Source organism: Sorex araneus, chromosome 1, assembly GCF_027595985.1.
Source record: "Sorex araneus isolate mSorAra2 chromosome 1, mSorAra2.pri, whole genome shotgun sequence".
NCBI lineage: Eukaryota > Metazoa > Chordata > Mammalia > Eulipotyphla > Soricidae > Sorex > Sorex araneus.
The window spans coordinates 437,214,878-437,236,879 of NC_073302.1; the positions used below are offsets into that span (position 1 = coordinate 437,214,878).

At 48.5% G+C, this 22,002-nt stretch overlaps 1 protein-coding gene across 2 annotated transcripts in view; it reads left to right on the plus strand.

Annotated features, from left to right (window-relative positions):
- The window catches only part of UBN2 (ubinuclein 2), an 81,600-nt gene extending 61,582 nt beyond the window's left edge, over window positions 1-20,018 (plus strand). Inside the window, exons 14-17 of one of the 2 annotated variants that reach the window (XM_055124517.1) lie at window positions 291-1,820; window positions 9,396-9,627; window positions 9,823-9,912; window positions 13,659-20,018. In XM_055124517.1, the coding sequence (XP_054980492.1) occupies window positions 291-1,820; window positions 9,396-9,627; window positions 9,823-9,912; window positions 13,659-13,708 (1,902 nt within the window). In that variant the 3' untranslated portion in view covers window positions 13,709-20,018. The remainder of the gene's footprint in view (window positions 1-290; window positions 1,821-9,395; window positions 9,628-9,822; window positions 9,913-13,658) is intronic. The other variant, XM_055124519.1, reaches the window with a different exon arrangement.
- Window positions 20,019-22,002: the final 1,984 nt, after the last annotated feature.

Consider the following 22,002-nt stretch of genomic DNA (forward strand, 5'->3'; position numbering starts at 1 on the left):
ACCCAGCCCGGTGAGTGAGATCTCTGGTCCGGACCCACTTTGGTTTCATTGGGGGGTTTGACTTGCTCTGAAGTCCTTTTCTCGGAGTGACTGACCACGGACAAGCCAACACTGGGCACTTGAGGGTTGAAGCAGAGCTCTGTCACCATAAAATTTTATAGCCTAAAGCGGAGCTTCCGGTAGCATTTGAATTAATCCTCTGGAGGATTTCCCAGGCCTTGAGAAACTAATGCTTTGTGATTCTCCTTTGTTCTTTTTTTTTTTCCCCACCACGATGTTGTTCACACTAGGAGTGCAGCCCTAAAAGGGACCAGAAGACGCCCGCGCCCGCAGCGGCTGCCGTGGCTGGCCCCTCGGTGGGCTCGAGCGCTTCCGCCGTGGCCTCCACCAGTTCTGGCTCAGGCCCAGCCCAGGAGCCCATCTGCCTCGATGACTCCCTCGATGAAGACCTGGCTTTTCCTCCGCCCGCGCTCGAGCTGGTCTCTGAAGCCCTCGCCGCTCTCAACAGCAGCAGCAAGGGCCCTCCAGCTGGCGCCCGGCTCGCCGTGTCCACGGCCAAGCCCCGCCCGGGACTGAGAGAAGAGAAACTCGCAAGTATCATGAGTAAGCTACCCCTGGCCGCACCGAAAAAACTCGATTCTACTCAGACTGCACATTCGTCGAGTCTCATCGCTGGCCATACCGGGCCAGTACCAAAGAAACCCCAGGATTTAGCTCATACTGGCATCTCTTCAGGCCTTATTGCTGGCTCTTCGATCCAGAACCCGAAAGTCTCCTTGGAACCGTTGCCGGCCAGGCTGCTTCAGCAGGGACTGCAGAGGGCGAGCCACCTCCACGCTGCCTCTGCCCAAGCCCACGGCGCCTCCTCCTCCCAAGCCCAAGTTGCTGCCCCCTCTCACGCTCTGGGAACCCCCGAGGCCCAAGATGCTTCTCCACTCGCGCAAGTCACAAAGGTGCACCAGCATTCCGCTGTCCCGCAGAACTACGTGTCTCCACTGCAAGCGACCATCAGTAAATCCCAGACCAACCCCGTGGTGAAACTGAGTAATAACCCCCAGCTTTCCTGTTCGTCCCCGCTCCTGAAGACTTCAGATAAGCCACTTATGTACCGCCTTCCCTTATCCACCGCCTCGCCTGGGAATGGTTCTCAAGGGTCCCACCCCCTGGTTTCTAGGACTGCACCTAGCACCACTACCTCCAGTAACTATTTAGCCAAGGCGATGGTGTCACAAATCTCCGCGCAGGGTTTCAAGTCCCCCTTTTCAATGGCTGCATCTCCAAAACTTGCCGCATCTCCCAAACCTGCCACATCTCCTAAGCCCTTGCCCGCCCCCAAGCCTGCCCCCTCGCCCAAGCCTTCCGTCTCCAGCAAACTGCTGTCCAAGTCCAGCCCGGTGCCCAAGCCCGCCGTCTCCCCCGGCTCTCCCAGTCCAAATGCACTAGTAGCCCAGAGTAGCCACTCCGGCGGGGGCAACCCCGCCCACAAACAGCCCGCTGGGATGGGCGTCAGCAGACACTCTCCCACCTTGAACTTGCTGCCCTCGAATCGCACTTCAGGCCTCTCGTCTGCGAAAAGTCTCCAGGCCCCTTCGAAGCTCACAAACTCTTCATCCGCCGGAACCCTCGGGAAGAATAGCCTGAGCGGGATCGCGGCGAACGCGCCCGCCAGCAGAGGCAGCAGCCTGAACGCGAGCGGAGCCAGTAGGACTAGTCTCGCAGGGGGAGCAGGAAGTGGAACACAGGGTGCTACTAAACCGTTGTCTGCTCCACACAGACCATCCTCTGCCTCAGGGTCCTCGGTGGGAACGGCCGGCGTGCAGGTACGTGTGCTGCGTGTGCTCCCGCCGGAGCGTGGGAGGGCACGCGGGGAGTGTTGCTTGTAGGAAGGTGTAGAAACAGGCTTGTGCTGGCCCAGGAATGCTCCTGGGGCAGATGGGCTTCCTCACCCCTCCGCCAGCGATGGGGAGACTTACGACAGTGGTCTTGATGGGGGTGTAGAGTTCTCTTTTTTTTTTACCCCAGTTATTTAAGTACCAGAGTGATTTTCTAAAACTTAAATTCTTATCTCAATGCGTTGTTTAGGACTGCCTTAATGAGGTCTAAAACCAGATGTGTTCACTTACAAATTTAATTTCACCCGTCTTTTCCTCATTCTACTTCTCTAATTTTCTGATATAATTGAAGCACATATTTTTCTTTGTCTTTTCAAATAAAAATGTTTTATGCTGATTGAGGGTATTTTTTTTTTATTTGATTACTTTTTGTGGCTTCTTTTGTTTTGTTTTTGGGGCCACACCAGGCAATGCTCTGGTTACTCCTGGCTCAGGATTACTCCTGGTGGTGCTGGCGTCCGTGTGGGATGCCAGCGATCCCAGTCCTCTCTCTGGAGGCGGGGAGGGGTGGGTGCAGAGAGTTTCAGGCAGAGCTCTGCAGCTATTCATGTGTAATCCTCTGTGTTGAGTCGCAGTGTGTTTTCCTGGCGGTACTAGGAATCAGAGTGATCTTTTTGACACCACAGTTTCCTCATTCAAGAGCTTTTTATTCATATTTATCTCAGCTAGTAGGAGTTTGTGAGGAACTCAAGGGATCTTTTCTGCTTGTTTCTTGTATTACTTCCCTTAGCTCTTGCACACTTGGTCCTCTCTGGAATTGTCATCTCCAGTGCCGGACAGACTGCCCCACTGACTTGTGTAATTTGGGGTCTTTAGGTGGGGGACGCCTCCCAAGCAGCGCTCAGCTTGCCCGGGCATCCCACCAGTGATTCTCAGGGCTGGCCCCGCGCTTCGGTGCAAAGGCCTGCAGATGCAGTGCCGCTCGGGCCTTGCAGTGCTGGGGATACCAGCCTTTGATCCCCAGGGCCCAAGTCAGAGATGCTCAGGGAATTGAGCTCACATCCGGTTCATGCTAGGCCGGTGTCGTCTCCCAGCCCCTTCGTTTGTATTAATAGATAAGTCCGAGGCCTTTCTGCTGTTTTGTTTCTGTAAAAGTGACAAGTCCCTAATCATTTTTCACTCTTTCTTTGAAATACAAATTTTCCCAAACTGTGGCTAGCTTTATCTAATTTTCATTATTTTGTACTTAGAACATGAGTATTGAAAAAAAGTGTTGTTTTTCAATAGTTACATTTAAAGCCCAGATCATTGCTCTGCTGTTTTTGTAGGCCTAGGATGGTGATTTTTTTCCAAATTTCCTATAAAGAAAAAATTTAATTAACTGGCACCAAATGAACATCTGAAATTAGGGGCCAGAGCAATAGTAAAGTGACGAGGGTGCTTGCCTTGCACACAGCCAACTCAGCATCATATATGGTCAGCTCTGCCAGGCTTTTTTTTTGGGGGGGGTCGCACCTGGCGATGCACAGGGTTTACTCCTGGCTCTACACTCAGGAATCACCCCTGGCAGTGCTCAGGGGACCATATGGGATGCTGGGATTCGAACCTGGGTCAGCCGCGTGCAAGGCAAACGCCCTACCCGCTGTGCTATTCCTCCAGCCCCCCAAATTTTTTTTTTAAATAAAAAATAAAGTGTTAGTGAAGGGAAACTCTTTTGTTGTTGTTTGGGGGGTTTGTTTGTTTTACTTTTGTTTGGGGGCCACACCTGGCAATGTTGAGGATTTACTCCTGACGGGGGTTTTGGGGACCATGTGGAATACCGGAGATTGAAGGGAGTGGGCACTGTGAAGGAGACTCTCCATTTATAAAACTCTGAGTTATCTTTGACATATCATTAAGATAAATAAAATTTTAGCTCTCTCACCTGTCCCATTCTCCTGAAGGAGTAATATCGCAACTCCTTATTAAGTCTATATTTTTGTTGAGCTATATTTTTGGGGGAGGAATTGCACCTGGCGATGCTCAGGGGTTACTCCTGGCTCTGCACTCAGGAATCACTTCTGGTGCTGCCATAGGGACCATATGGAGCACTGGGTATTGAACCTGGGTCGGTTGTGTGCAAGGCAAACACCCTGCCTGCTGTACTTACTATCTCTCTTCCCTATTGTTACTATAAAGTATGGCTTGATTTGCTGTTTTACTCTAAATTTTGGGCATTTTTCTACTTGCTTTGTTTTTTTTCTTGAATTTTGTGGGTTTTTTTGTTTGTTTTGTTTTTTTGCTTTTTGAGTTACACCTGGCGATGCACAGGGGTTACTCCTGGCTCTGAACTCAGGAATTACCCTTGGCGGTGCTCAGGGGACAATACGGGATGCTGGGAATCGAAACCCGGTCGGCCGCATGCAAGGCAAACAAACGTCCTACCTGCTGTGCTATCACTCCAGCCCCTGTTTTTCCTTGAATTTAAAGTTAAATCTTTCCTTATGTCTTTATCACCAGAATGTATCAGTGTTTTTTTTTTTCCCCTCCTCTCCTGGAAATGTTCCTATGCCTGATCATTTGTCCCGAAAGACCACTGATGCTCGGCATACTGGTCAGCCAAGCTGGCGCAGGGGCCCTACAGAGCACATTTTGTGTTTCTAACAGGGAATGGCTCCCTCCTGGGCTAATTCTCTGTGAAAAGCTCTGTGATTTGGAGACCTCAGTGTCCTCTGTCGGAACCCGAGCCTGGCTGTTCTGTCTTCCTGATTTGACAGGGAACATAATCAGTAATTGAGTATGTTGTTTCTCCATTTAGTATATCCAGGCTTTCGATTGTGTTTTCTTTTCCTGGAGCGTCTTCCTGAAGTGGAGTCGGCTATGTGTGGCCTCTGGAGCATCCAGCTCCATCTGAAAATCCCCCCCTTCATGCTCTGCTCCGTCACCAAAGACACCTAGAAAATTTTCTTTTCTGTGGGGCTAGTACCATAGTACGTGTGTAGGGTGCCTGCTTTGCACAGGGTTGATCCAGATTCAGTGCCAGCACCCCATATGGTTCCCCAAGCACTGCTAGGAATGATTCCTGAGCACAGCCAGGAGTAATCCCTTAGCTCCACCACGTGTGGCCCAAAACAAAACAATAACAAAAATAACTTGGGGGCTTGGGGCCAGAGCAGTAGTACAGCAGGGAGGGCATTTGCTTTGCACGTGGCCAACCTGGTTCCGTCCCCAGCATCCCATATGATCCCCCAAGCACCTCCGGGAGTAATTCTTTTTTTTTTTTTATTAGTTTATTTTTTTTTTTCATTTTTTATTATTTTTTTTATTAGTTTATTTTTAATTAGAGAGTCATCGTGAGGGTACAGTTACAGATCCATACATCTTTGTGCTCATGCTTCCCCCATACAAAGTTCAATAACCCATCCCTTCATCAGTGCCCATTCTCCACCACTAGTAAACCCAACATCCCTCCCCCCCTCCCCAGACCCGTCTCCCCCCACCCCACCCTACCACTTCTCTTTAATATAGTATTGGAAGTATTAGCAATAGCCATCAGGCAAGAAAAAGATATTAAGGGGATTCAGATCGGAAAGGAAGAAATCAAGCTCTCACTATTCGCAGACGATATGATGCTATACCTAGAGAAACCTAAAAGCTCTAGTAAGAAACTCTTAGAAACAATTGACCTATACAGTAAAGTCGCAGGCTATAAAATCAATACCCAAAAGTCCATGGCCTTCCTATATGCAAACAATGAGACAGAGGAAAGGGACATGAAAAATGCAATCCGGGAGTAATTCTTGAGTGCAGAACTAGGAGTAATCCCTGAGCATCGCTAGGTGTGACCCAAACAGGCAGTTAAAAAAGGGGCGAGGTATTTACTGCTTTCTCCTTTAATAGTATGATATTCAACTTCCTGTTCTTGCCTTTCACGGTACTGATTTTCTGTCTTTGCCCCTTTATAATTCCCCCATATCATTTATTCGGTAAACAAGTGCTTACCGAGTGTTGTGTTTGTGCCAGGCGCTCTTCTTGATGCTAGGGGAGTGGGGTGAAGATTGTATTTGAGACCCCTCCTTGTGGGAGCATATACTTTAGATGGAAAATAAGCAGAACACAGGAGTTTTTAGAGCCATGCTGAGTGTGGGCCGGAGCCGTAGTACAGTGGGTAGGTGCTTCTCTTGCACTTGTCCCACCTGGGTTCAGTCCCTGGCGTCCCCTATGGTGTCCTGTCTGCCAGGAGTGATTCTGAGTGCAGAGCCAGGAGTAACCCCTGCTCCTCGGGGTGTGGCCCCCAAACAAAGCTAAACTAAAGGTCCAGTAAATGAAGGAACAAATCAGATAGCAGAGCCAGGAGATGGTTCAGTGTGAGACATGCCTGGTTAATACCTGACCCAGTCTCGCTTCCCGGAACCATGTAGTCACCCCAGCGCCACTGGCCTCTGCAGCATCACATCCTCGAACCCTGCACTGAACCACTTGTCCAGTCACCAGGAATTGTTATTTGGGGCCCCTGGACCACCTGAGCACTGCCCCTTCCCCAATAAGATGAAGAATAGATTGACGCGGTGACGTGAAACTAAGGAGTGAGGAAGATCTCATTGTACTTGGCACCAGACTTGAGGGGGACTGGCCGGGCACCAGGGAGGAAGAGTGAGAGAGAGCCTGACATGAAGGGGACTCAGCTCTCCGGGGAGGGGGGCAAGGCCATGAGGCAGCGATAGAACAGCAGCTGGGAGTGGAGACTGTGCAGGGATGAGGCCCTTCTGCAGAGGAGAGTAACAGTTTCTGGTCTTTTGGGGGGGGACTTTTTGGGTCACATCTAGCGATGTGACTGATCAGGGCTGACTCCTGGCTCTGAGTTCAGGGGTTACTCCTGGCGGTACTCGGGGGACCATATGGGATGCTGGGAATCGAACCCAGGTTAGCTGCGTGCAAGGCAAATGCCCTACCCGCTGTGCTATCACTCCAGCCCTGACGGTCTCTGGTCTTGTGGAGAATGAGGAACAGATGCACCCACCAGAGTGAAATGTGGTCTAGAGAACTGGAACGCCTACCACAGGAAGAACCAAGTTTCCTGTCCCCCTTTCCTCTGGAACCCTGGAAAGTCTGCACATGGGGCATTGCCCAGCTAATGCGCCTGCTTTATGCCCGCCACATCTGTGCATCCAGATAACGTCCCCTCTGAAAAGGGCATCTTCAGGGGATCAGCTTGTCGGTGCTTCTGTATCAGTCAGCTGGCGCTTGGCCTCAGTTGTGTGGACAGTTCTTTGAAAGAACTTGATGTTAGCAAGATGTAGCCTGGTACCACTTTTTATTGTCCCTATTCAGTCACTTAATTGTGTGGAACTTGCCCTGATTTTCCTTTTCCTTCTTTTTAAGTGTTTTCCTTCTCCAGAAAAGCTTAAAGGCTGCTCCTTATTAAAGGTATTTAATGCCCCGGGCCGGAGTGATAGTACAGCGGGTAGGTCGTTTGCCTTGCATGCAGCCGACCCAGATTTGATCCCTGGCATCCCATATGGTTCCCCAAGCACCGCCAGGAGTAATTCCTAAGTTCGAAGCCAAGAGTAACCCCTGAGCATCGCTGGGTGTGACCCAAAAAAGAAAAAAAAAATGAAAAAAGGTATTTAATGTTCCTCACTAGGGCATTTCCTTGGGGGTGACTTTGGAATGTGAGCCCCATAATATTCTGAGACTCAAGGAATTATGATTAAAAGGAAGAAAGAAATGTTTGTTTTTAGGTCAATATAGTTTTAGTAGATAGCTTTTCTAAGTTGCTTAAGCATTATTTGTGACCTAGCAGCTGTTTTCCAAATACATGCATTTTTGTTTATCATTGTTGGCATGAGAGAGAAAAAGGCTTGCAAGTAGGAAAAGGGGTGAGGACTGGGAGGTGGCATGTGGGAGCCCCAGGTGCCATACCCAGCTCCACGTGATTCCCAGCACCTTCAGGTATGGCCCAAAAACTAAATAAGAAAAGTCAAGTCCGAACGTGGGGCGTGAAAAAACATGTGACCAAGCGTTAGCAGAAATTGTAATTAGCAAAAAAATAGATGTATGTTGACAATGAGCTCATCTTCTACATTGTCTTAGGATTTTTTTTTGTTTGGGGTCACACCCAGCTGTTACTCCTGGCTCTGAATTCAGGAGTCATTCCTGGTGGGGGCTCAGTGGACCATAGGGGTTGCCTGGGACTGAACCTAGGTCAGCGGCATGCAAGGCAACCGCCTTGCCTGCTGGAGTATCTCTCTGGCCCTGTCTCAGAGTCTTGAAACTAGAGTTTGGAGCCAGGATGACCGCCCGGAGAGGGTCTGTGACTGGGCGCATTGAGCAGGGCCCGGAGGGCAGTGGGCACAGGCAGCGAGAGACGTATCCCAGTGTGGTGTGCCAGGCAGCTCGCCACAGTGAACGGAGGTTGAGAAGGGGGCTTAGCACCAGTTTGGAATTGGGAGGAAACATTTCACGCGGAGTGCAGAGTCTGAGAGAATGGAGGAGCCGGCGGGAGGCTGTGAGAGGGCCAGAGACTCCCGAGACCGCTGTGTAGGATCAGCAGTTACGTGGGCCCTCAAGTGCACAGAGACACATCCCCTCGCACCCGGGATCTAAGGGAGCCCTCGGCCCTGTGGGGCGGGTGCAGACTGCAGAGGGCAACCCCCCCTCCCCCCTCCCCGCCCTCCTCAGAATGAGTCATCGACGTCACTCTGGGAGAGGAAGTGTCCAGAACACCAGGGGCCCGGCTCGGGCCAGCAGGGTTGGGTTTTGTGGGGGTTTGTCTCCTTTTGGTTAGCTTTGGCTTGGGGGCCATACCTGGCAGTGCTCAGGGATCAGTTTAGGCACGGCTGGGAGTGGGGGTGCCGGGGATCGAATCCAGGTGGGCATGTGCAAGGAAGACACCCTACCCACTGTACCATCGCTCGGGCCCTGCAGCAGAGATCTTCAGGCGAGTTGCTCTGCGTTCCCAGAGGCTTCCTAAGCTGTGGGGCGTGAATCTCTTCCTGTTGGAATCCAGGGCGGACGCACAAAGGTGGAAACCAATGGCTGGCGCAGAGGCAGTGCAGGGTTAAGGCGCTGGCTCGAGCCACCCCCACCCCAGCACCTTCAGGGGTGGCCCCAAAACCAAACAAAAGGAAAGAAGGAGGGGCTGGAGCGATAGCACAGCGGGTAGGGCGTTTGCCTTGCACGCGGCCGACCCGGGTTCGATCCCCGGCATCCCATATGGTCCCCCAAGCACTGCCAGGAGTAATTCCTGAGTGCAAAGCCAGGAGTAACCCCTGAACATCGCTGGGTGTGACCCAAAAAGCAAGAAAAAAAAAGGAAAGAAGGAAAGATGGAACGTTAGTGGATTAAATGACTCTCACTTGGAGGTTAACGTAGACCTTTAAGCGCTCGAAAGGTGGAACTGGGTGCCCAAAGCAGAGGGGACCAGCAAGGCCTGAAATACGCTTGCTCTGAAATACGCTTTTCAGCTGAGTCTCCATTTCTGTCTCGCCACGTCGCTGTTAGAGCAGAGGCGGAGGTTAGGTGCAGTGACGGGGTCAGGTGAAAGGCTTGGTTCTGACGTGTTTTGACCCCTGGTTTCTGCAGCCCACAGCAGGAGCGTCCTTATTGGCTAATGCCTCACCTCTGACTCTCATGACATCACCTTTGTCTGTAACAAATCAAAATGTGACTCCTTTTGGGATGCTGGGTGGCCTTGTTCCAGTGACCATGCCCTTCCAGTTTCCCCTGGAGCTCCTTGGCTTTGGGACGGACACCGCGGGAGTGACAGCCGCCTCGGGATCTACCTCAGCCGCTTTCCACCACAGCCTAACTCAGAGTAAGTGGCGGGGCGGCCCCGGGAGCCGCGGAGCAGGGGCGCGGGGACAGCGCTCGGTGGCCCGCGGTGGCTCAGCAGTGGGAGGAGTCGGGCTTGGCACACGGGCGTTTTCGTTGTTGTTTTGGTAGGTCTTGGAAGGCAGCGCTGGTGCCTGCGCCCGTGTCGCAGGCCACTAACCCTCCGTTCTCCCCTCAGATTTACTAAAGGGTTTACAGCCAGGAGCCCAGCACGCAGCGCCGCTCTCCCACTCACCTCTGCCTGCGCACTTACAGCAGACGTTTAACGGTAAGAGGCCCGGGGCTGGGGGTGGCACGGGGACGGGGCTGTGAACCCAGTGACAGCTTCGGAAGCAGACCTGTGTTGAGAGGAAGTAGCCTGGGCAGAGGCCTGTTAGCAGCAGGTGGCCATTTGGGGGTTTGTTTTGGCTTCAGGGCCACACTCAGCGGTGACCCAGGGGGTTATTCCAGGCTTCGCACTCAGGAATTACCCCTGACGGCGCTAGAGGCTCATCCAGGATGCGAGGATTGAACCTGGGTCCGCCACGTGCAAGGCAAGCTCCCGGCTCCCTGCTGTTGCTCTGGCCTCAGCAGGTTGCCCTCGAAGAGTTTGTGCTGGGAATGTTGACAGAGTGCTCCCTGTATGTAGAGCCGCTCACGTGTCGCAGAGCTGCATACGTGCCATGTAGTCGTCCAGCCACTGATGACCCCTGGCATGTGTTCACTGATTTCGTCCTTACAACAGACCTCAGCACAAGTTCCTGGTCCCCCAGGAAACCTAGTCATCGTGCTTCATTGGCAAACTTTTTTTTTTTTTTTTTTTTTTTTTTTTTTTTTTTGCTTTTTGGGTCTCACCTGGAGATGCACAGGGGTTACTCCTGGCTCTGAACTCAGGAATTACCCATGGCGGTGGTCAGGGCACCATATGGGATGCTGGGAGTCGAACCCGCTGTGCTATTGCTCCAGCCCCTTAATCAGCAAACGTAAGCAGCTTGCCTCCTGGTGGACTACAGGGCGGCAAGTCTGCCCCTGTCGGCTGGATTAGTGACCACCAGACTCCCCTGCCTCTTACAATGATTACGCAAAGGCTCTGCATTGTGGGCAGGAGATGTATTACAGCAGGCAGGGTGCTTGCCTTGCACGCAGCCATCCGAGGTTCAGTCCCTGTTACCCTGCATGTTTCCTGGGAGCTCCACTAGTATGGTCCCTGAGCACACAGCCAGAAGCCCTGAACATGCCAGGTGTGTGTGGGCCCAAAACAAAAACAAAAACGTATGTGATTTGCTGGCCACCGACTCAGGCCCTCTGAAACAGAGATTTAAGTAGTGGAATTGGATGTAACATATTGACCTCCATCCTCTTGTGTTTTTGTTTTGTGTGTTGGGTTTTTTTTTTGTTTTTTTGTTGTTGTTGTTGTTTTTGTTTTGTTTTGTTTTGCTTTTTGGGTCACACCCGGCAATGCACAGGGATTACTCCTGGCTCTGCACTTAGGAACTATCCCTGGCAGTGCTCAGGGGACTATATGGGATGCTGGGAATCGAACCTGGGTCGGCCATGTGCAAGGCAAACGCCCTACCCACTGTGCTTTGCTCCAGCCGCCTCTTGTGTTTTTTTTTTTTTTTTTGTCTGTTTGTGTTTTTTTTTTTTTTTTTTTTTTGGTTTTGGGGTCCCACTTTATGACACTTGGGACTTACTCCTGGCTCTGCACTCAGGAATCCCTCCTGGCGGTGCTCAAGAGACCACATGGGGGCTGGAGCGATAGCACAGCCGCAGGGCGTTTGCCTTGCAAGCGGAGAACTGGGGTTCGATTCCCAGCATCCCATATGGTCCCCCAGCACCGCCAGGAGTAATTCCTGAGTGTAGAGCCAGAAGTAAGCCCTGTGCATCGCTGGATGTGACCCAAAAAGCAAAAAATAAATAAATAAATAAATTGGGGGCTGGAGTGATAGCACAGCGAGTAGGGCATTTGCCTTGCACGCAGCTGACCCGGGTTCGATTCCCAGCACCCCATATGGTCCCCTGAGCACCGCCAGGAGTAATTCCTGAGTGCAGAGCCAGGAGTAACCCCTGAGCATCGCCAGGTGTGACCCAAAAAGCAAAAAAAAAAAAAAAAAAAAAAGAGACCACATGGGGTACTGGGGATCAAATCTGGATCGACTGCGTGCAAGGCAAGCACCTTAACCTGCTGTACCATTGCTCTGGCCGCCGGCCCCCAGCTTTTTTTGGTGGGGGATACCCAGTGGTGCTCAGAGGTTACTCCTGTCTTCGTGCTAGTCTGGCAGTGCTGAGGGGACCGTGTGGTGCCTGGGACTGAAGTCAGCGTGTGGTCCAGCCCCTTCACCTTCCTAGCCTGACCTCTGTTTTCCTGGTCTCACCAGCTGTTGGCCTCAGTGGAGACCAGTACTATTCTGAAGGCAGCCGGAGGTTCCTTGGAGCAGAAGTAACTGTGTCGCTGCCCTCTTACTTTGGAAGTTGGCTGGGGCCTCCCTGATCCCGCGTTCCACAGGATTTGGGGGCTGGGAGTGGAGCCAGCTAGTCACAGCAGCTTTTGGCATCCGTTGCCGCTTACCACACAAGTATGCTGCTTTGGGCACCCACGGCCCCGGGGCCCTGCTCGTGCCTGCTGGGCTTTGTCCCCCTCTCCTGGTGGCTGAAGTTTACATAGCCAGTGTGGACACGAAAACTGTTGTGTGCAGCAGCTGGGATTCAGCCATTTGATGGCTGTTTGCTGTTACTCGACAGCAGTTGGGTTCAGTCAGACCGTTTGCCATTTAGGGTTGAAGCGAAGACGCCGCTGAGAAGTGTGCCCTGTTTATTTACGGAAATAATGGAGAGCTAATTACAGGCTGCTGTGTCAGGGAATTCCTTTCACTTGCCAACATGTGAAATTGACCATGTCTTCTAAAGGAATTAAAAGAGGTGGTACAGAGGGCTGGTGCGATAGCACAGCGGGTAGGGTGTTTGCCTTGCACACGGCCGACCCAGGTTCAATTCCCAGCATCCCATATGGTCCCCTGAGCACCGCCAGGAGTGATTCCTGAGTGCAGAGCCAAGAGCAACCCCTGTGTATCGACAGGTGTGACCCAAAAAAACAAAAAAAAAAAAATAGGTAGTACAGGACTGGGGCGATAGTACAGCTGGGAGGGCATTTGCCTTGCTCACAGCCAACCCAGGTTCAGTCCTCAGCATGCCCATATGGTCCCCGGGCACGACCAGGAGCAAACCCCTGAGCATCACCAGACGTGGCCACAAAAGAGAACAAAAAACAAAAAAGATGTGATATGGGCCAGAAAGCTAGTATTGCAGGTACTACTTGGTCTTGCCTTGCATGCAGGGGCCCTGGTTCCCTGGCTACCCAGAGGCCCCCCAGGCCCCACCAGTAGTGATCCCAGAGCATGGATGTGGCCGAGAAAATAGGTAGGTAGGTAGGCAGATTCTTCTGGAGGCGGGGCTTGTGTCTCTTTTGCTTATGTCGGTTGGGGCCACACCCAGGACAGCCCCTGGCCTGCTGCTCACTGCTCCTCTCCATGCTGGAGGGTCCGCCGTCAGCCAAAGCACAAGCGCAGCCCACTGAGGATCTCTCAGACGCTTTCTGTTCCTTTAGGATCCTCACAGCATCAGACACTGAACATTTCTAGGGCCCTGCAGACTGTCGAACTCTAGCCGTGCGATATGAATCAGTCATGGGCTTAGTTTCTCCCTCATGGTTTGTTGATGGGGGTTGTTTTTTGGTTTGGGGGTCACACCCAAAAGTGCTCATGGTTTTTCTCCTGGTCATTGCTCAGGGGACCATAACGGGTGCTGTGGATGAGAGTCGGGTCACGTGCGTGTGAGCTAAACTGACCTATGGCTCTGCACCATACCTTCATGTGTCCTTACCCTCTAGAATACTCTAGAAGTTAAGGTATTAAAAGACAGTCCTTTTAGGTTTCAGTACTTGCACCAATTTGAAAATTAAAAATTAGTGGGGTTTTTTTCCCTTTCTATCTTTCATAGCGCACCTACTCAAACCATTACTGTCTCTCTTCTTCCCAGATGGAGGCCAAAGTAAAGGGGACACTAAGTTACCACGGAAATCTCAGTGACTTCCCAGCAAGCCAAGGAGATGAGACGCTTAGCTGGCTGATGGGATCTACCTGATGGGAACGTACTCACGTGGTCATAGGGCTGCTGTTCTGTCGATGTTTACATTCTCTCGTCCCGAGCACTGTGGTGAGGAGGAAAAAGAAAACCGTTACTTGAGTAAAGCCAGCTGCAGGAGGAAGCCGTGCGCTCTAGCACGGTTGGCGACCTTTGGTCTCTCCTAAAGAAAGACACAGTTAACCATATTCACTGACTTGAAAGAGACTCAGTTGTCAAACCCACAGAAGTATCATTTTTTTTCCCTTCCCCGGGGGGAGGGGGGTGGGGGAGGTGGTGGGGAGAAGGAAGAAGGAATTGAGGATTTGGGTAAACTCCATCCATCCCGGGGGTTGGCTCTGAGCACTGGCAGACACCAGAGCAGGGGAGGAGGCAGTGTGTCAGGAGTCAAGACCAATGGACTATGCAGCAGATTGGCCACAAAAGCGATGGGACTCTCTGTCCCCTGGAGGCAGGAGCTGAGGAAATACTGTACCCTAGGAATCCTGAGCAGACTTGAATCTTCTCCAGTGTGTAGCCGCGCCCCGGGGGCCGGGGGCCGCAGGTGCTCCAGGCGAGTTTCCTTAGCACAGTTAGGTTACCCCGTCACACGATTGCTAAGTCAGGAAACGGAGCCTGTCCTCTCGGCAGGCGCAAGCCCGTGGCCCCTTTTTGTGAAAGGGTCCGTTTCGCCTTGCGGTCAGGAGCTGGAGCCTCACTCTCCCCGGTCACCTGTGCAGCTGGTAGTGACTGTCCATTACCGTTCTTGATGTTGAAATGTGACTCTGGTCACGTTTGTTTCTCCTGAGACCTGGGGGGGGTCCTTGAAGTAGGGCTGTGGCCTTGGTGCTCCGTAGCCCACGCAGGCCCACCGCAAACTGTACATACCCCCACCTTCAGCTCCGCTCACTTCTCTTTCTGTTCTCTTAGCTAGTGGTACTTCAGGTGATATTAACTATTGATATGAAAAGGTGTGTGTACGACATATGCTTCTTCATTGGTCATTCAAATGGCATATATATATATTTTTGGAATTTTTAAGATAGTATTTTAAAGGGAGTAATTGCATTAGGATCATTATGTGTACAAGGAATTATTTTTTATAACAATCACAGTGTATTTATACTCCCTGTATTCAGTGTAGTGAAATTGATTTGGAGCATTTGGGATCTTAAAGCTTTACTAATATTTACTCAGAGTATTGATATGTAAGATTTACTCACATATCAATAAGATATGAGACTCCTTAGTCATTTCAGCTTCCTTATGCAAATAGCATATTCAACAAAGAACTTTAAGAAAGAAATTTATTGTTCTGTTTGAATACATTTAAATATTTTGCCTCTTTTTTTCCCCTCTACTTTTGGTCAGTCAGATTCTCTTTTTCTGTCACTCCTTTTTTCTCCGCCCTCTCCTTACCCCTTTTCAACGTCTCTCTGTCTTTCCCTTCACTCCCTCTCCCTTGGGCTTCTGAGTGTTTGCAGACTAAACCCACGAACAGTGAAAGCTTGGTCCATTATGGTGATCGACTCATCCAAAACCGCATCAGATTTTCAGTAGCAAGATTTCTTGCATATTTACATTAAAAGTCGCCATGTATTTTGTAGTTTATTCAGATAAGGAAATTGCTATCCTTTTGTTTACAAACAAAAGTCCCAAATATAGCCTGTCAGACTGTGAATATAAACCACAGATCTGTTTCGATCTGTATTTTGACTTCAAAGTCACATCGTCTTGCTTCTAGCAAAAAAGTCATTAACTGAAAACTCTTTAGTTCCAAGAACTTATTACAGTAAGGGGAAAGGATCATTTCAAAGTTTAGTTTACAGTATATCACTGAGAATTTTCTATCAATCTTGGCGGATATTTTAGAAGTATATTGGGATATGGCAGAAAAGTTTGACCTATTAGTATATTTGATTATCGTCTGTTTGGCTCTTAAATTCGGAAGGCTTACCCATTTCTTGAGCTATGCCAATGTCTCATACTTCTTTTTAATCTACTGGGGGCACGAGGTAGTATTTGCTGATACTAGAAAGGACTTTGCCTGCAGGAAGCTGGCCTTTGTTAATTCCCTATACCAGAAGAGCCAGACCAGCACTGTCTCTTCCTGCTGACGACTGTGCGTGTATTCATCTGGACGTGTATATCTGTGCACGTAAATTTATTAATATATAAATCCATTACTTGTTTAAATCAAGGAAAACCTCTTCTAGTTTTTTAAATCCATCAGTTCTGAATCATGCCATATAAAGATCCCCTATCACTCTTTGTTGTCAGAAAAGAACTGAATGATCAATTCTTCCCCCAGGATTAGTTTGTAACTTAACGGGAAGTACTTTCCAGAGCCCTCCGGGTCTGCAGCCTTCACACACAGAGATGGTCTTCAGTTTCGGGTCTCGAGGATGGTTGCCAGATCTCCCCCTCACTCCCCACATTTTCACAAACTTACACGCATTTCAGTCAAAACCACCCTTTTATGTTGTACAGACGAAACGAACATCTGTATATTTCTTACTAGATGAATATGATCAGAGAGTTCCTACATGTAAATACAAGACTTTTTTTTCTAGATCATAACATTGAATATGGTGTCCAGACTGGACGGTCACCTATCTTTATAGTTTTCTTACTGAAAAAGAACAAACATATAAATTGGTTATTTTTTAGCACAGAGACTTGTGAATCATACTGTATTTTTGCACTTAAAAGTCAAATTACATTATTTTTTCAGATGGTAAGTAATTGGAAAGCCTATAGAGCAATGTGTATCTCTGAAGAGCGTTAGCAGCAACATCCCAATGCAGAGTTAATCAGCACACTTCATTCCGTCCCCAGCGGGATTCTTGATTCAGGAAAACGAAGCTGAGTGTTCTCAACTGTCTTGTATTTTCAGTTGCCTTCACTGATGTATAAGCCGTTACTGTACATACAAGTTACTCCTCAGTATTCACAAGCAATAACGGTCAGCGGAGGCATCTTAAGCCTCGCTGAGCCCCAGTTGGAGACTGTTGGGGAGCCAAGTGTCAAGCTCATTCAGAGCCTCCAGAAGAAATGCAAGCAATAATTTCCATTAAAATCGATCATTCTTTCTCAGAGGCTTCGGAGATCAAAGGGTAAAAGAAATCATGATTTTGAACAGGCTGAAGAAGATTTTGGGGGAAGGAGGTGAGGTTAGCCTGCAGGCACCGGATCCTGGGAGGAGGGGAGCACAGAGAGCCCCACTAGTATATACCTTCACACCCACCACCCCTTTGATGGATGCTGTTGCCCAAATTACATTTTTTTTCCCGGTGGAGACATTGAGGAGGGCTCATTGAGTCACCAGGGCACGAGGAGGAAGGGGCACATACATGTTCAAATACTGTGGGTTTGACACCTGTTTGAAAACAACTGATTGGAAAAGATTTTCAATTCAGGACATTTTTTTCCCCAAAGTAGACCTAAATTGTTTACTCACCAGAGTTGGAAAGGGCCGACACCTCTAGTCTTTCTCTGCTTGCCCTCAGCCCTTTCCACCTCTGCTTGGTTCAAGATACTTTCTGAAACGGAAATTCTACTGTTGTTCAAACTGCCATGGATAATGAGAACTCTGTCCCTCGGGACCGTTTCTTAGCACTCCAGTTACCTGTCATATTTGCTGCTACATTTGTAAAATGAACTTTGCCTGTACTGGTCGACTTTAATCTGATTTTCATTTCTTTATTTCTAGGAGGCTTTGTCATTCTTTGACCCATGTGTAGAGTTAGCAGACTTGGTTTTAGGAGTGAACCGTAAAAGCACACTGGTCCCTGGATTATCGTTTGGGTTTGAATTTGTGTTTTCCTTTTGTTTGTTTGCTGGTGTTGTTTCTGTTCAGAGTAGAAGTAGAAGACCGGGAGGGTTTGGACCAGGCCAAACTAGAGAACTTTCCCTGGGCTTCCGCCCGCGCTTTCTGCCCACTGGAGCTACTCTGCAGAGGGGCGTTTCCTTTCTAGCGTGCATGTGTGAGTGGTTTGGGGGCTTTGTTTCTGCTGGGGGGACGGAGGTGGGGCTTTTGTTTTTGTAATAATGAAGCAGAGGAAAAATGCAGTAGTTGGTAAATGACTTGATTATAAACATGTTATGCAATTTTATTTTATAAAATTTAAGGGGAAAAGTTTTAACTCTGTAAATCATTTCTTAGATCTGGTGAAAGCTTATATTACTCCTCTAAACATACTCAATTCAGGCCTTTGTCTTTGTTAAGTGCCTTTTTTTTTTCTTTCTTTTTTTCCCTTCTTTTGAAACTGTTCTCAGATACCCTAAAGCACTGGCTGATAAGTCAGGGCATTCAAGAGGAAGAATCTCAAATTTGCCAACGTCATGTCATGCTGTAATCTCTTCCTTTATTTATATGGATATGGATATATGTGTAAAATACATGCATACATATATACACGGACATGTGTCCGTATGTAATATATATGTCAGACTAGTAGCTGCTGTACCATTGCGTCCTCTCGAAGACTTCCCTCCCGATGTTTGCAAAGCTTCTGCCTTGTTTATTCCATTGCTTTTAGACAATTCAAATGGGTAGAGCGGGAAGTTGTCTTTTTCATAAGATGCTGTCTTTTCCCTTTGAATATCTGTTTGTAGAGGTTAACAAAATATTATAAATATATATATTATATATAAGAAGTCAGTTATTATAAGTAAAATAAACTTAGTAGACTCATTGACTAATCCTGGATGTAACCCTCTGCTCTGTGCCCTACAGACTTGGCATAAGTAATAGTGGAGAAAACGTAACAGACTAGTGGGTCAGGTGGGTAAGGGACACTGTGGCGGGCAGGAGGAAGGTCACAGGGGAGCTCGGGGTAGAACTGAAGTGTTAGACTTGAGTGAGCTCTGAAGGGAGTTAACAACTTTGTCACCATTAAAAGTGTGCCGGGAGATGATTTTTACCTGGAACTGGTGAGCAGCCGGTCAGCCGTTGGGTCACTTAGAAGTAAACACTCTTACAGTACCGCAGGAAACACCCAGAGAACTGACGGTGTTCGTGAGAGAACCTCATGTTTCTTTTTATATGCCAGATCACTGCACTTAGCTTGATCTGATTCTGTGGTTGTTTTTAATTTTTCCCTGTAAAGTAAAAGAAACAGAATTTTTGTAAAGTAACAGAATTTTCGATGTCTCCGATATGTTTATTGCTAATAACGTGACGTGTTAAGGGAGACTTAAAGTTGAATCAGTCCCCAAAACCCGGCACAGATATATCTAAAAAAGCACCTGTGACTGCATTTAAATCGGAAGAGAAAACAGTGACTCTAAAGGACAAAACAGGCTGCTGGCGGGTGGCCAGAGAGCAGAACCGCCACTCGAGGCCCTTCGTTCTACTCCATGCTTAAATGACTGTGTTTAGGGGGAATATCATTGAACCTTTGTGCCTCAGATTACCCAGTCAAAAATTGGGTATAGTGATTTTCACCTACCTCCCAGGGATATCAGAGACTTTACTATTTCAAAAATATTTTGAGTTTTTCTAAAATGTCCTATATAATTAAAAAATAGTATTATCATCCAGCAGAGGCTAAAAAAAAAAAAAGTTTCCCTATAAAGGGTAAAAAAGCACCATACAGTTTCTAGGATTAGAAAAAACAAAATCACTGGAATTCTAATTTAGATGCCTGTTCATTATTTAAGCATTATATGTGTGGTGGGGTAAAATGTTTGGTTTCAGGTGAATAAGTGGGGAAGGAGAAGTAACACTAAGTTCCTTCATTATAAGTGGATTTGGGGGTTATGTTTTTTTTTTTTTTTTGGGGGGGGGTGTTTGTTTTGTAACCTTTTATGGTATTTGTCTGATTTTTCGCCAAGGTTGTAGAGAACCTAAAGCTAGATGAAGCTTGGGTGCTGGGCTCTTGGAATGGATGCGCGACTGAGGGAGTTTTAGCTGCCTCACTTCCTGGGTCCTCAGCCTGATTTCCCGATGGCGTGCGGGCTGAGGGGAGCCGGCTGCACCCTTGCTGGGTTGGGGGCACGTCCTCGGGCGGCTGAAACACCACACTCTCCCTGCCCTCCCTGGGGCATTTCTGCCACTGCAGCTCCAAGGAGGAGTTGAAATGGGAAATCGAGGCAGGCGTCACTTCCTAGCTGGAGCAGTGCCGGCAGGGCACCTACTGGGCCCAGCTCTTAGGAGAAGGTGAAGACGGTGCTGACCTCCTTTCCACTGTGGGTGTTAATACCTAGAGTTCGTCATGTGAAGCAACCGTGGGGAAATGGAGCTTGCATTTTTAGTTAGGGCTAAATGCTGAACAACAGTTGTTAGGTAGGGGGCTGGGGGTGGGTGGGTAGATTTAAACTGTAGCACATACTCGAGCCGGGAAGGAGAATGAAGGGAATGAAGAACCGTTGTCCAGCTCCTGTGACTCTTAAGACAGCACCAGCCCTGGCCTGCCTCCGGGTTCAGGACCAGGACTCAGCAGGGCCTGTTGAATCTCATGATAGGATGTTTCTTTGTTTCTTTGTTTTTTGTTTGTTTTCCTTAAAAATCACTGGGTTTGTTTCTCTAGATAAAGCCTTAGTTAGTAGTAGCCTCTAAATATCAACTATGCAGATAAACATACTCCTTCTTTTCCATACTTCTCCCTCTTTCTCCATTCTTCAAATAGCAGATGTTAAGACGTCTAATCCAAAGAAATAAGGCTCAAGGGTTTTGTTGAATGTTTGTTCCTCTGAAAATAAAGAAATTTTGTGTTCATCTATCCTGAAATGTGAACTTTATCTTCAAAACAAAGTGCGGATGCTTTCACCGGTGAAAACCTGCAGTCAGATTTAGGAAACGCCTTTGGGTCGTGACGGTCATGTCATCCCTGGGCTCAGTTCTGAGAAAGTTGTAGATTCTGTGGTGTCGAGTTCAGGTTTGTGGAGCTGAACTGATGGTCAGACTCTAATTAACAAAAGCTTTGAATATCAATGTTAAGTCGTTCTTCTCGTCCCTTCCTGTAGCCTTCATTCTTTCTTCCCTAGTCAGAGCTCTGAGCTTTCCCGTTGCAGGAGGGGGTGGCTACCCAGGATCTGAGTTCCGTGGCCAGAGTCCGGGAGGGAGGCGGAGGTGGTCTCCTCTCCTTGCCCACTGAGGCTGCGCGCAGGTTCCGAGAAGCAACTCCCCTCCTCAGCGCACCCCAGACACCGACTCTTGGGATTTTAATCAGATTACCTTTGATAATGTCATCTTGACTAGATTTTTCTCAGATATTTCCAAAGTCCCATTTGCTGATCTTTATTTCCTGATACCATAACACTTGCTCAAGCCTTTTTACATGTTTCCCTTTTACAGCCGGTTAGTACTTAAATTTCAGACACCTTTCCAAGCTGTTACCCAAACAGGTCATGAATACTCTCAGAAATTGCAGGGGTTAAATGAAGGTCTGTATGTCCAGGACAGAAACATTTTTTTAAACTTATCTGTATTAAAAATCAACTTTTTCTACTGTGTTATATGGCAGTAACAACATTTCATGGCTTCCTCTTGATACTTCCTAGAGACCATTCAAGAGATGCTGGCCTTTTATTAGAGGCTTTTATTTCATGTCAAACTGCCTTATTTCAGCATAAAACCTACTGCTTACTGCTTTGCAATGTTTTTCTGAATCCGTAGTGCCACTTTTATATTCCTTAGAAAATTCTATGGAGTATATGCTCCCATTCCACTACTAACAGTACAGTTCTGTTTCACATAAAATCTAGTTTCAAACTTTTATGACAGAGCACTATATAGGAACCTAGTGGAAGTTCAAACAAGACAGCTCCTAGGCAGGGTAACTTGAACATGCGTCTGATGGGAGCTGAACTGCCCGTGAGCGCATTCAGAATTCAGCTGAGTCACCAGGCCTGGCCGGGCAGTCGGCCCTTCATCAGATAGATCTTAGCAGACCTGTATTTTCTGTCCTTGCAACCGTAAGCTTTCCTCATTGGGGGCTCCCATTGTCCCCTTGGCCAGCAAGTTGAGTTTTCCTTCAGGCTTGCAAGCTTAACAAGGATTACCCATAATTTGGGCTGGCAACACTAGAAGACAAATTATTCTCTGCTGACAGAGGCGTTGCTGTCTTGGAGTTAGTTGACCAACCGTGGTCAGCTTTTTCAGTCCTGGCTCTGCTCACATCAGTGACTCCATAGACCTTTTTGAGGCTTGCAATAAGCAAAGGGGCCCTTCACAGAGATAGGTTCCTCTGATCCATTGCCAGCCTCCAGAGAAACAGATAGAACTTTGCCCTGGCCTTTGGTTGTAGTCAACCAA